This window comes from Oncorhynchus masou, chromosome 18, assembly GCF_036934945.1.
Source record: "Oncorhynchus masou masou isolate Uvic2021 chromosome 18, UVic_Omas_1.1, whole genome shotgun sequence".
Taxonomy (NCBI): Eukaryota; Metazoa; Chordata; class Actinopteri; order Salmoniformes; family Salmonidae; genus Oncorhynchus; species Oncorhynchus masou.
Window position 1 is genome coordinate 24,922,502 of NC_088229.1, and position 15,514 is coordinate 24,938,015.

At 50.4% G+C, this 15,514-nt stretch overlaps 1 protein-coding gene across 4 annotated transcripts in view; it reads right to left on the reverse strand.

Moving 5' to 3' along the window:
* Positions 1-15,514, reverse strand: part of LOC135504285 (signal peptide, CUB and EGF-like domain-containing protein 3) — a 141,261-nt gene that overhangs the window by 65,118 nt on the left and 60,629 nt on the right. For 3 of the 4 annotated variants that reach the window (XM_064922695.1, XM_064922696.1, XM_064922694.1), the window contains exon 4: positions 8,449-8,583. In XM_064922695.1, the coding sequence (XP_064778767.1) occupies positions 8,449-8,583 (135 nt within the window). Of the gene's footprint in view, positions 1-8,448; positions 8,584-11,135; positions 11,439-15,514 lie in introns of those variants that run through there. The other variant, XM_064922697.1, reaches the window with a different exon arrangement.

Here is a 15,514-nt window from a genome sequence, read left to right on the forward strand (position 1 = left end):
CATCAGTCAGTTAACATGACCTTTATGAATTATGAAGCCTTTATGTGCTTTTTATCATTACATAACTTCTTCAAAAATCACAAAAGTTGACGTCAGCTGATGAAGATGATCTCCTAGAACAAAATGTATAAGATCTCCTAAGCCTGGGTTCACCACACAACTTATTATTGTTTATCGAAAAACCCTCCACAAACCACCATTTAATCTTAGAAAACCTTTTAAAATGGAAGGACTTGCACCGTGTCATTCAAAACGGCATTCATTTCCCCATAGGCTTTGTCCAACGAACCATGGCGGAGTAAGTACCTACAAAAAGACGCCATTACTAATTATCTCTATACAAAAGACTACACCATGTGGACACGAGCGAAAGATTGGAGAGAGAGCAGAGAAGAAAAGAGAAAACACTTGGGTAACGGCTCACACACCCACACTGCAGCCAGCAGAGCACACAGAGAGCAGACAGAGGGCAGACTGGGAGCAGACTGAGAGCACACAGAGAGCAGACAGAGGGCAGACAGAGAGCAGACTGAGAGCAGACAGAGAGCAGACAGAGGCAGACAGAGAGCAGACTGAGAGCAGACAGAGAGCAGACAGAGGGCAGACAGAGAACAGACTGGGAGCAGACAGAGAGCAGACAGAGAGCAGACAGAGAGCAGACTGAGGGCAGACTGGGAGCAGACAGAGAGCAGACTGAGGGCAGACAGAGAGCAGAGGGCAGACAGAGAGCAGACTGAGAGCAGACAGAGAGCAGACAGAGAGCAGACCGGGAGCAGACTGAGAGCAGACAGGGAGCAGACAGAGAGCAGACAGAGAGCAGACTGAGAGCAGACAGAGAGCAGACAGAGAGCAGACAGAGAGCAGACAGAAAGCAGACTGGGAGCAGACAGAGAGCAGACAGAGGGCAGACAGAAAGCAGACTGAGAGCAGACAGAGGGCAGACAGAGGGCAGACTGGGAGCAGACTGAGAGCACACAGAGAGCAGACAGAGGCAGACAGAGCGCAGACTGAGAGCAGACAGAGAGCAGACAGAGAGCAGACAGAGGGCAGACAGAGAGCAGACTGAGGACAGACAGAAAGCACACAGAGGGCAGACAGAAAGCAGACTGGGAGCAGACAGAAAGCACACAGAGAGCAGACAGAGGGCAGACAGAGAGCAGACTGGGAGCAGACCGAGAGCAGACAGAGAGCAGACTGAGAGCAGACAGACAGAGAGCAGACAGAGAGCAGACAGAAAGCAGACTGAGAGCAGACAGAGGGCAGACAGAGAGCAGACTGGGAGCAGACTGAGAGCAGACAGAGGGCAGACAGAGAGCAGACTGGGAGCAGACAGAAAGCAGACAGAGAGCAGACAGAGGGCAGACAGAGAGCAGACTGGGAGCAGACCGAGAGCAGACAGAGAGCAGACAGAGAGCAGACTGGGAGCAGACAGAGAGCAGACAGAGAGCAGACAGAAAGCAGACTGGGAGCAGACTGAGGGCAGACTGGGAGCAGACTGAGAGCAGACAGAGAGCAGACTGGGAGCAGACAGAGAGCAGACTGAGAGCAGACTGGGAGCAGACAGAGAGCAGACAGAGGGCAGACAGAAAGCAGACTGAGAGCAGACAGAGGGCAGACAGAGAGCAGACTGGGAGCAGACCGAGAGCAGACAGAGAGCAGACAGAGAGCAGACAGAGAGCAGACAGAGAGCAGACAGAGAGCAGACAGAGAGCAGACTGAGAGCAGACTGAGAGCAGACAGAGATCAGACTGAGAGCAGACAGAGATCAGACTGAGATCAGACAGAGATCAGACAGAGGGCAGACAGAGAGCAGACTGAGGAGCAGACAGAAATCAGACAGAGAGCAGACAGAGATCAGACTGAGAGCAGACAGAGATCAGACTGAGAGCAGACAGAGATCAGACAGAGAGCAGACAGAGATCAGACTGGGAGACAGAGATCAGACTGAGATCAGACAGAGATCAGACAGAGAGCAGACAGAGAGCAGACAGAGAGCAGACAGAGATCAGACTGAGAGCAGACAGAGATCAGACTGAGAGCAGACAGAGATCAGACTGAGAGCAGACAGAGAGCAGACTGAGAGAGACAGAGATCAGACTGAGAGCAGACAGAGATCAGACTGAGAGCAGACAGAGATCAGACTGAGAGCAGACAGAGATCAGACAGAGATCAGACAGAGAGCAGACTGAGAGCAGACTGGGAGCAGACAGAGATCAGACAGAGAGCAGACAGAGAGCAGACAGAGGGCAGACAGAGAGCAGACAGAGAGCAGACAGAGAGCAGACTGGGAGCAGACAGAGAGCAGACTGGGAGCAGACAGAGACAGAAAGAGAGCAGACAGAGAGCAGACAGAGAGCAGACTGAGAGCAGACTGAGAGCAGACAGAGATCAGACTGAGAGCAGACAGAGATCAGACTGAGAGCAGACAGAGATCAGACTGAGAGCAGACAGAGATCAGACTGAGCGCAGACAGAGATCAGACTGAGAGCAGACAGAGAGCAGACTGAGAGCAGACAGAGAGCAGACTGAGATCAGACAGAGAGCAGACAGAGAGCAGACAGAGAGCAGACAGAGATCAGACAGAGAGCAGACAGAGAGCAGACAGAGGGCAGACAGAGAGCAGACAGAGAGCAGACTGGGAGCAGACCGAGAGCAGACAGGGAGCAGACAGAGAGCAGACAGAGAGCAGACAGAGAGCAGACAGAGAGCAGACAGAGAGCAGACAGAGAGCAGACTGGGAGCAGACAGAGAGCAGACAGAGAGCAGACAGAGAGCAGACTGGGAGCAGACTGGGAGCAGACAGAGAGCAGACAGAGAGCAGACTGGGAGCAGACAGAGAGCAGACAGAGAGCAGACTGGGAGCAGACTGGGAGCAGACAGAGAGCAGACAGAGAGCAGACAGAGAGCAGACTGGGAGCAGACAGAGAGCAGACAGAGAGCAGACTGGGAGCAGACAGAGAGCAGACAGAGCAAAACTGGGAGCAGACAGAGAGCAGACTGGGAGCAGACAGAGAGCAGACAGACTGGGAGCAGACAGAGAGCAGACTGGGAGCAGACAGAGAGAGACAGACAGACAGAGGGCAGACAGTGAGCAGACTGGGAGCAGACAGAGAGCAGACAGAGAGCAGACTGGGAGCAGACAGAGAGCAGACAGAGAGCAGACAGAGAGCAGACTGGGAGCAGACAGAGAGCAGACAGAGAGCAGACTGGGAGCAGACAGAGAGCAGACAGAGAGCAGACGGAGAGCAGACTGGGAGCAGACAGAGGGCAGACAGAGAGCAGACTGGGAGCAGACAGAGAGCAGACAGAGAAAAACTGGGAGCAGACAGAGAGCAGACTGGGAGCAGACAGAGAGCAGAGAGCAGACTGGGAGCAGACAGAGAGCAGACTGGGAGCAGACAGAGAGCAGACTGAGAGCAGACAGAGGGCAGACAGAGAGCAGACAGAGGGCAGACAGAGAGCAGACAGAGAGCAGACAGAGAGCAGACAGAGAGCAGACTGGGAGCAGACAGAGAGCAGACAGAGAGCAGACAGAGAGCAGACTGGGAGCAGACAGAGAGCAGACAGAGAGCAGACTGGGAGCAGACAGAGAGCAGACAGGGAGCAGACAGAGGGCAGACTGAGAGCAGACTGAGAGCAGACTGAGAGCAGACTGGGAGCAGACAGAGAGCAGACAGAGGGCAGACTGGGAGCAGACAGAGAGCAGACTGAGAGCAGACAGGGAGCAGACAGAGGGCAGACTGAGAGCAGACAGAGGGCAGACTGGGAGCAGACAGAGAGCAGACTGAGAGCAGACAGGGAGCAGACAGAGGGCAGACTGAGAGCAGACTGGGAGCAGACAGAGGGCAGACTGGGAGCAGACAGAGAGCAGACAGAGAGCAGACAGGGAGCAGACAGAGGGCAGACTGAGAGCAGACAGAGGGCAGACTGGGAGCAGACAGAGAGCAGACTGAGAGCAGACAGGGAGCAGACAGAGGGCAGACTGAGAGCAGACTGAGAGCAGACAGAGGGCAGACTGGGAGCAGACAGAGAGCAGACAGAGAGCAGACAGAGAGCAGACTGGGAGCAGACAGAGGGCAGACAGAGAGCAGACAGAGAGCAGACTGGGAGCAGACAGAGAGCAGACTGAGAGCAGACAGAGGGCAGACTGGGAGCAGACAGAGAGCAGACAGAGAGCAGACAGAGAGCAGACAGGGAGCAGACAGAGGGCAGACTGGGAGCAGACAGAGAGCAGACAGAGATCAGACTGAGAGCAGACAGAGATCAGACTGAGAGCAGACAGAGATCAGACTGAGAGCAGACAGAGATCAGACTGAGATCAGACAGAGATCAGACTGAGAGCAGACAGAGATCAGACTGAGAGCAGACAGAGATCAGACTGAGATCAGACAGAGATCAGACTGAGAGCAGACAGAGATCAGACTGAGAGCAGACAGAGATCAGACTGAGAGCAGACAGAGATCAGACTGAGAGCAGACAGAGATCAGACTGAGAGCAGACAGAGATCAGACTGAGAGCAGACAGAGATCAGACTGAGATCAGACAGAGAGCAGACTGAGAGCAGACTGAGAGCAGACAGAGATCAGACAGAGAGCAGACAGAGAGCAGACAGAGGGCAGACAGAGAGCAGACAGAGGGCAGACAGAGAGCAGACTGGGAGCAGACAGAGATCAGACTGGGAGCAGACAGAGATCAGAAAGAGAGCAGACAGAGAGCAGACAGAGAGCAGACTGAGAGCAGACTGAGAGCAGACAGAGATCAGACTGAGAGCAGACAGAGATCAGACTGAGAGCAGACAGAGATCAGACTGAGAGCAGACAGAGATCAGACTGAGAGCAGACAGAGATCAGACTGAGAGCAGACAGAGATCAGACTGAGAGCAGACAGAGATCAGACTGAGAGCAGACAGAGATCAGACTGAGAGCAGACAGAGATCAGACTGAGATCAGACAGAGAGCAGACTGAGAGCAGACTGAGAGCAGACAGAGATCAGACAGAGAGCAGACAGAGAGCAGACAGAGGGCAGACAGAGAGCAGACAGAGAGCAGACTGGGAGCAGACCGAGAGCAGACTGGGAGCAGACAGAGAGCAGACAGAGAGCAGACAGAGAGCAGACAGAGAGCAGACAGAGAGCAGACAGAGAGCAGACAGAGAGCAGACTGGGAGCAGACAGAGAGCAGACAGAGAGCAGACAGAGAGCAGACTGGGAGCAGACTGGGAGCAGACAGAGAGCAGACAGAGAGCAGACTGGGAGCAGACAGAGAGCAGACAGAGAGCAGACTGGGAGCAGACGGAGAGCAGACAGAGAGCAGACAGAGAGCAGACTGGGAGCAGACAGAGAGCAGACAGAGAGCAGACTGGGAGCAGACAGAGAGCAGACAGAGAAAAACTGGGAGCAGACAGAGAGCAGACTGGGAGCAGACAGAGAGCAGAGAGCAGACTGGGAGCAGACAGAGAGCAGACTGGGAGCAGACAGAGAGCAGACTGAGAGCAGACAGAGAGCAGACAGAGAGCAGACTGGGAGCAGACAGAGAGCAGACAGAGAGCAGACTGGGAGCAGACAGAGAGCAGACAGAGAGCAGACAGAGAGCAGACTGGGAGCAGACAGAGAGCAGACAGAGAGCAGACTGGGAGCAGACAGAGAGCAGACAGAGAGCAGACGGAGAGCAGACTGGGAGCAGACAGAGGGCAGACAGAGAGCAGACTGGGAGCAGACAGAGAGCAGACAGAGCAGACTGGGAGCAGACAGAGAGCAGACTGGGAGCAGACAGAGAGCAGAGAGCAGACTGGGAGCAGACAGAGAGCAGACTGGGAGCAGACAGAGAGCAGACTGAGAGCAGACAGAGAGCAGACAGAGAGCAGACAGAGAGCAGACAGAGAGCAGACAGAGAGCAGACAGAGAGCAGACAGAGAGCAGACTGGGAGCAGACAGAGAGCAGACAGAGAGCAGACAGAGAGCAGACTGGGAGCAGACAGAGAGCAGACAGAGAGCAGACTGGGAGCAGACAGAGAGCAGACAGAGAGCAGACAGAGAGCAGACTGAGAGCAGACTGAGAGCAGACTGAGAGCAGACTGGGAGCAGACAGAGAGCAGACAGAGGGCAGACTGGGAGCAGACAGAGAGCAGACTGAGAGCAGACAGGGAGCAGACAGAGGAGCAGACTGAGAGCAGACAGAGAGCAGACTGGGAGCAGACAGAGAGCAGACTGAGAGCAGACAGAGAGCAGACAGAGAGCAGACTGAGAGCAGACTGGGAGCAGACAGAGAGCAGACTGGGAGCAGACAGAGAGCAGACAGAGAGCAGACAGGGAGCAGACAGAGAGCAGACTGAGAGCAGACAGAGAGCAGACTGGGAGCAGACAGAGAGCAGACTGAGAGCAGACAGGGAGCAGACAGAGGGCAGACTGAGAGCAGACTGGGAGCAGACAGAGGGCAGACTGGGAGCAGACAGAGAGCAGACAGAGAGCAGACAGAGAGCAGACAGGGAGCAGACAGAGGGCAGACTGAGAGCAGACAGAGAGCAGACTAGGAGCAGACAGAGAGCAGACTGGGAGCAGACAGAGAGCAGACTAGGAGCAGACAGAGAGCAGACTGGGAGCAGACTGGGAGCAGACAGAGAGCAGACAGAGAGCAGACAGAGGGCAGACTGGGAGCAGACAGAGGGCAGACAGAGAGCATACTGGGGGCAGACAGAGAGCAGACTGGGAGCAGAATGGGAGCAGACAGAGAGCAGACTAGGAGCAGACAGAGAGCAGACTGGGAGCAGAATGGGAGCAGACAGAGAGCAGACTAGGAGCAGACAGAGAGCAGACTGGGAGCAGACTGGGAGCAGACAGAGAGCAGACAGGGAGCAGACAGAGAGCAGACAGAGGGCAGACTGGGAGCAGACAGAGGGCAGACAGAGAGCAGACAGAGAGCAGACAGAGGGCAGACTGGGAGCAGACAGAGGGCAGACAGAGAGCATACTGGGGGCAGACAGAGAGCAGACAGAGAGCAGACTGGGAGCAGACAGAGAGCAGACTGGGAGCAGACAGAGAGCAGACTAGGAGCAGACAGAGAGCAGACAGATATCAGACAGAGAGCAGACTGGGAGCAGACTGGGAGCAGACAGAGAGCAGACAGATATCAGACAGGGAGCAGACTGGGTGCAGACAGATAGCAGACAGAGATCAGACAGAGAGCAGACTGGGAGCAGACAGAGAGCAGACTGGGAGCAGATAGAGTGCGCAGACAGATATCAGACAGAGAGCAGACTGGATGCAGACAGAGAGCAGACTGGGAGCAGACAGAGAGCATACAAAGAGCTGACAGAGAGCAGACAACGGCTGCAGGTGTAGATACACTGCCTCACTGTGACCTCACCTTCCCTGAGACCTCAAGGACTGTCGTACTCAAATCATAGAGGCTAGTTTTTTTCTGTTTTAGTGGTACTGAACAATAGAGTAAAACAGCATTCAAGGTATCCCTTGTGAAAGAGACCTTGGGGTTTCCTTATTCAGGTGGATGATTCAGTGGAAATAATCTTGTTATTTATGAATTTACATGCTACCCAAACTAAAAGCATGATAATGTACTTATCAGTCAAGTTATTGGGAGCAGGCATTATTTTTCTTCCTCTACAGGTATGTCTATGTATGACTATGATAAGATTGGCTCCCCACCTTCCATTCTCTGACACATCCATCCCAATCCCACAGGAATTCTCCATAAACAAATCTTGTTCCTGCTCCTAGCTACACATTTAATAGTTTATTTTCTCTCAGCCACCCCAAGGCTATTCATACCACTGGCAGTCATGTTTCAAAAAAGCTGTCAGACTGCCAGATAAGATCAGTCTCATTTGAAAAGGACAGAAAATAACAACACACAGCTTTCCTCACAGCTCAGGTGTTTTCTAAGCACTCATACTGTTACCTTTGTTCACCTTTGCTGCAGGGCAGGCCTGTTAGGGCGGATCCTGCTGTCAAAGACCCGGTTTGATTCCCTATCATATCAGATCAGTCACAGAAGACATACCTGCAGGCCAGCAGTATTGCTACAGTAGTGATGTGTCCGAAATGGCACCCTATTCCCTATATAGTGCACTACTTTTGACCAGAGTTCTATGGGCCCTATGGGCCCTGATCAAAAGAGGTACACTATATAGGGAATAGGGTGCAATTTGAGATGCAGACTACAGCCTTTCACTTGTAGTAAAGCTTAAACAAGGCTTAATGAAAATGCACCATCTGAAGTGTAAATGATACTTCCTCTGAATGGGACCATAATGAGGTCATGACCCCAGCAGTTTACTAGGTACCTTCAGGTCAGAGAGCAGGACTAATGAGCTCGTACTGGTATCTTCTCCTGCACCATAAGTCTGTAGCAGTCCCTTCGCTGGAATGCTTGTGTGTGTGTGTGTATGTATGTGTGTATGCGTGTGTGTGCGTGTTGAGGACGCAAGGCTAACCTTTAGGCCTTTGGATGCAGGTGTGCTGGTTGTCGCTCAGAAAGAATCCTTCTCTGCAGCGACACTCGTAACTGCCCATCATGTTGACACAGATCTGCTGACATCCACCATTCCCCTCTGAACACTCATCCACATCTGCAATGAAACAGGAAGTGAACAATCATTACAAACAAATGGGTCCAGGAAGGAGGAGAAGGAGATAAACCAGTATGGTCAATTGGAGTAAGGGATCTACTCTGCAGTTACTTTTTTGCACCCAGTCAGTTAGATTTGACTGAATTAAACTAGATATGATGATATACTGTAACAGTGACATAACAAAATGAAAGATTATTATCATGGAAGCGTTGACACAGGAGAACACAGTTGTTCATTATAATTTCTGGAAAATGATGAGCAAAATAACATGTATATTAATGCAATTGCACCAGGGGAGTGGTTTAGTGGCTTCAGCAGTGTAGACTGCAGAGGTCACAACATGAGGGGAGATATGAGACATGGTCAAGAGAAACCAGGAGGGGGTTGTCTAAAGGCGTCTGAAGAGTTGATGTCTCAGTTCACAGTTATCTTGCGTGGTAGCAGACGGAGCGGAGGGCTCACAGTTTGAAAGCATCCAACTGTGCAGCACTAAGCCTGAGCAACACACTCCCCTGGCAACTGTGGTAACCTGATCCACCTGGGGCAGAATACCTGTCGATGACGAGCCTCTGTCAGCCCCTCCAATGAAGGAATGCCACGAGAGAGGGGAGGGAGGCGGGGGGAGAGGGGAGAGGGAGAGAAAAGAGGGAGAAGAAAGGGAGGGGAAGGTGAGGGAGGGAGGGGAGAGGGAGGAGGGGGTAAAGAGGGGAGGAGAGGGAGGTGAGCCACTTGAAGCCTACTGAAGTGCAGCACACAGCAGCAGTCTGTACAGAGGTATCTCTGGGGACTATGCTTTGCCACAGGGCATAGCGCCTTAGACTAATGAGTAGGTTCTAACACAGTAGGTGCTGACATGGCATTTAATCCCACTGAGATTTCATTGTGCCTCTTACTCTCTATAAGATATTACTAGATGTGTTCTGAGACTACACCCAATCAGTTGTAACAGGACAACGTCTATTCACTAACAACTAAAAACGTCAGAGCTCACAGGTCACTACATGGGGTACTGGACCAAAGTGCAACCAGGTGTAAGCTCTTTTATATTTTTAGCTTCAAGCCACCATTTTATGGTGCGGAATAAATACTCAACAGTATCAAATTAGGGACCTCTGGGGCCCTCCACTAATCTTAGAAAACCTTATAAAATGGAAGGTTAGGCACAGTGTCATACAATATTACATACAGTATATTTTTATTGAACCTTTATTTAACCAGGAAGTCCCATTGAGGTCAGAAGACCTCTTTCCCAAGGAAAGACCTCTCTCCGTCATTAGATATTAGTAATGTTACTAGCCAGCCCAGCATCCCCTTTACGTGACAGTGCCTTGACTCTAGGCCTCCTCCTCCCCTGGAGACCTGTGCTCTGTTCCTGGAACCCTATCCATCCCCATGCTCGACACATCAATAATCTGCTGTATACACAAGGCTTTTTTTAATAAACTGTCATGTGAAACTAATTTTCTGCCTATTTTTCCAGTCTGAGAAGGCCTCTGGATGAAGTTTCCTTTCTGGGGGATTCTCAGCTCAGCATAGTTAGAAATTAAACTTCACTCAGTCCTCCTCTCTTTCACACAGACGCACACACACATGCATAGACACACACACACACACACACACACACACACACACACACACACACACACACACACACACACACACACACACACACACACACACACACACACACACACACACACACACACACACACACACACACACACACACACACACACACACACACACACACACACACACACACACACAAACACACAAACACACAAACACACACATACACCTCAAACTCCTGAGTGATGTCAAAGTGGAACCTGACTAGACAGAAACCTCTGGGGCAGCTAAGTGGGTTAGTGGCATGTGACCCTCCTGACCACAAGTCTAGTCCTCTGTTCTCACACTCCATCAGCACTGATGCCTCCCTCCTCTCAAAACAATGTCATCATGTCACTCTGGCCCACTGGGAAAACCTGAGCACAACTGCCATCCAGGTGCCGTGTCTGTCCCTGCATCCTTGAAAAGAGATGCTAAATACACTTAGTGTTATAAGGACAGACTGGAGGGTCTATGAAGGTTAAAGAAGTTTGAGTCATTTCGTGCTGGAGTAATGTGCTCCATTTAAGCAGAGCTGCAATCCACCCCAGCCTCAGTGCAGCTGCTTTGGCTTTGACTTGCCAGAGTCTTTCTCCACAGTGAGAGAGAGGGAGACTGGCAGTGGTGACACCTTTCAGTTTAGCTGCAAGGAACCTGCAGCTGCACCTTTGCAGATAAACTGTAAAGCCAAACACCAACCCCCATGAAATATACGCCCAAATACATACACCAACACAAGTGGGCTCACACACAAGTATGAGTGTACATGAGAGCGCACACACATACACACACACACACACACACACACACACACACACACACACACACACACACACACACACACACACACACACACACACACACACACACACACACACACACACACACACACACACAAACACACACAGAAATACACTCATGAGACATGCAAAAATACACACCAAATACGCAGTCAGCCTCAAAAAGGAAATATCTTTCCAAACCCCCAGTGCATTAATGATGGCTTAATTTCCTGATTCCTTCATCCCTTCAAATGAGGCATCACATGTCAGTAGATCTCTCCTGTTAAAATAGCTCCAATAATTGCCCGTGTTTTGTGCTGGGCAAGGCTGGCATCCGAAGCAAATATTTCCAAGAGGAAAGGGATTCTGGCATGGCCAGGAGAAGTGCTCATTTATTTGGATTTAAAACGTTAACAAAAAAAATATCTGTAGAGGATGGAATAACGTCTTAATGAAGTCAAAAGGGCTGCCTCAGTTCAGAAAAATGAGACATCACTCCATTCTATCCCTCGATTCGCTGCGAGGAGGAGAGGGGGAAATGGGAAGATTAAGAGATTGGTTGTGTTTGCGGAAGCCATGTCCGCTGGTTTCTCAGATAGCCTTGACTGTATATATAACATTTGGCCTTGTGCTGAGCTTCGGAGCCGTGTAAACATGGCGATTGAGTTACAGAACCTCCTCAAGACGTATTTTGGAGACGCGTTCGTCTTTTTTCTAAAAGGGTTCAGTGACTCTCTGGGCATTTATTGCTGACCCAGCACCAGAGTTTTGAGGAGAAAAATAGAAAACTATGTGTATCTCCTCCTCAGTGCTGACCAAGATTTGCGTTTCAACAGACACAACCGGCAGACAGGCAGACAGGAAGGCAGGCAGGCAGGCTGGCAGGCAGACACAGGCAGACAGACAGAAGTCTTTGTGGTCCAGACCAGAGCAGACATCCCAGAGAAATGAGGAGGTGAGACCGAGGCCGGCCATTCACCCTATTTGTGCTTTTCATTTACAGGGGTTTAAGAAACACACGCTACCTAATAAGGCAGCAGTAAGAGCCAGTCTGAAGGCATGCTGTCTGAGCTGCTCTGGTAGGTGAAGGAGACATTATGAGGATAAACATCCCTTTGGCTTCGCTGAGCATTGGTAGATGGGAGGGAGGGAGGGAGGGAGGGAGGGAGGGAGGGGGAGGGAGGGAGGGAGGGGGAGGGAGGGAGGGAGGGAGGGAGGGGGAGGGAGGGAGGGAGGGAGGGAGGGAGGGAGGAGCATAGTCCCAAATTAAAACAAGATCCTTTCTCTTTTAAACAGGATTAGCGGATTTCCTCTTTCCTCTCCTTTGCTGCTGGAGTTCAATGACATGACTCTTTCCACCCTCTTCACTGAACGGTGACCACGGCGCCAGGTTTGAACCAAGCCGAGACGCTCTGAGAGGAGCACTCAGTGCACACAGACACTGGCCACGTGTAAACAAACACACAGCACTAATCAGGCACTTGTCAGCAGGAGGATGCACAAGTTGATGTGTTGCCTGAGGCCACGCATGCTCTCTGTCGGTTAGCTGTGTGGGTGAGAAACTGAACTCAGAGCAGTTGGAGTGCTACTAGACTAGAGATACTTTGTGTTGCTTAATCAATGCACTTCCTTAGGTTAAGCCAATGTGTAGTGTTGTCTGTTCAGGTCACTTTTACTCAGGAGGATTTAAACCCTGACTAGCGTGACCACAACACACAAAAACAAACAAGGCTTTGCTTAGGCTGTATTTAGATTTGAATTCAGTGGAACAGCTTGTTGTCATACTAACACGATATAAACAAAGCTAATGCTGCTTTGATTGAAACCCAGCCTCCAACAATGCGCTCGTCGCTCAGGTAACGATTTTTGGTAAATATACACAGAGAGCCTGAACTCCCACTGTCTCACTCAGTTATCCCATAAATGAAAAATGAGCTTTGGTCATACCAAATGGTATTCCTCAGTTCCTCCAAAAGAAGTCTGGAAGTATTTTGAAAACAAACCCCAGGATGTGTGTTTGGGGTGAACAGGCTGGTGCCAAGAAGACAGGAGGCCCTGACATGTGCAGCCTGACGGCTGTCTGTCTGCTGGGTGCTTACATCCCTAAAGACCAGTCCCCGGCTTGCCTTTCCCCTGCCAGTCGGCTCAGATGGAATTGTTCATGTCATGGTGAATGGGGCCGAACAATCCTGAGGGAAAGAGAGTGTTGATATCCTCTTCAGGAGCCAGCTAATACACCAAACCCAAACCCTCCTCCTCCCTTGCAACTCATCACTCCACCCTCCATCTCCACCTCCTGGTCTGTGGAAAGCCTCCATGCCCAAACCTGATCTGTGTGTGTCACAACAACAGCAAATTGATTGCACTGGGAGGCTACCCGACTAGATAGCTCTGGGTATCTGCATCTGCAATGGAGAGATGGTGGAGGGGAGGTTTATTACTAAGAGCCTAGACTTTGTGATTTCCCCTGAATCAAACCAGAGGAGTGATAGCCTTTCCTCTTGGCCATGCTAGGAGAGTAGAGGGATTAACCAATGCATAATTTTCTGGGCTCCCTCTCAGATAGCCAACAGACTGACCCACATGATGACCATAGGGGAACAGTGAGGGTAAAGTAATCTACTTATGTCCAGAAGAGAATAAAACACTATCTGTCAAAATCTAGTCATGTTACACTACCATTTAAAGTGTAACAAAAGCACTTAAAAGTGATGCATCAAAGGATGCGTGCTTCAAAGAGTGAGGATGGAGTGAATCAACGTGAGGCTCTCTGATGACTGGACTTTCCCAACAGCCCCCTGGTCAATAATACATCAGGCTGAATCCTGGCAGTTTGATTAGCTAGCCTTAGAACAAGATCCCTGGGGATTAGAGGTACAGGCTCAACCAAGCGATCACTCAAAGCTGTCACAATAGATTGGGGAGAAAACACTTAGTCAGAGGGCTGTTGCCATGGGAATGGTATTATCACATGAGAGAATAAGGACATTTCATGCAGACAACTTTGGTTTGAGGTTGAAACAGAAGAACAGTGAATACTTTGACTATACAGTAGTTCATGCTCTTCATTGACAGAAGATGACTGAGGATAATCAAGTGTTACATCATTGAGGAGTTGACCCTAGGTCAGAAAGAGGTTGGGTTTCAGTGTTACATCATTGAGGAGTTGACCCTAGGTCAGAAAGAGGTTGGGTTTCAGTGTTACATCATTGAGGAGTTGACCCTAGGTCAGAAAGAGGTTGGGTTTCAGTGTTACATCAGTGAGGAGTTGACCCTAGGTCAGAAAGAGGTTGGGTTTCAGTGTTACATCATTGAGGAGTTGACCCTAGGTCAGAAAGAGGTTGGGTTTCAGTGTTACATCATTGAGGAGTTGACCCTAGGTCAGAAAGAGGTTGGGTTTCAGTGTTACATCATTGAGGAGTTGACCCTAGGTCAGAAAGAGGTTGGGTTTCAGTGTTACATCAGTGAGGAGTTGACCCTAGGTCAGAAAGAGGTTGGGTTTCAGTGTTACATCAGTGAGGAGTTGACCCTAGGTCAGAAAGAGGTTGGGTTTCAGTGTTACATCAGTGAGGAGTTGACCCTAGGTCAGAAAGAGGTTGGGTTTCAGTGTTACATCATTGAGGAGTTGACCCTAGGTCAGAAAGAGGTTGGGTTTCAGTGTTACATCATTGAGGAGTTGACCCTAGGTCAGAAAGAGGTTGGGTTTCAGTGTTACATCATTGAGGAGTTGACCCTAGGTCAGAAAGAGGTTGGGTTTCAGTGTTACATCATTGAGGAGTTGACCCTAGGTCAGAAAGAGGTTGGGTTTCAGTGTTACATCAGTGAGGAGTTGACCCTAGGTCAGAAAGAGGTTGGGTTTCAGTGTTACATCATTGAGGAGTTGACCCTAGGTCAGAAAGAGGTTGGGTTTCAGTGTTACATCATTGAGGAGTTGACCCTAGGTCAGAAAGAGGTTGGGTTTCAGTGTTACATCAGTGAGGAGTTGACCCTAGGTCAGAAAGAGGTTGGGTTTCAGTGTTACATCATTGAGGAGTTGACCCTAGGTCAGAAAGAGGTTGGGTTTCAGTGTTACATCATTGAGGAGTTGACCCTAGGTCAGAAAGAGGTTGGGTTTCAGTGTTACATCAGTGAGGAGTTGACCCTAGGTCAGAAAGAGGTTGGGTTTCAGTGTTACATCAGTGACCCTAGGTCAGAAAGAGGTTGGGTTTCATCATTGAGGAGTTGACCCTAGGTCAGAAAGAGGTTGGGTTTCAGTGTTACATCATTGAGGAGTTGACCCTAGGTCAGAAAGAGGTTGGGTTTCAGTGTTACATCATTGAGGAGTTGACCCTAGGTCAGAAAGAGGTTGGGTTTCAGTGTTACATCATTGAGGAGTTGACCCTAGGTCAGAAAGAGGTTGGGTTTCAGTGTTACATCATTGAGGAGTTGACCCTAGGTCAGAAAGAGGTTGGGTTTCAGTGTTACATCATTGAGGAGTTGACCCTAGGTCAGAAAGAGGTTGGGTTTCAGTGTTACATCAGTGAGGAGTTGACCCTAGG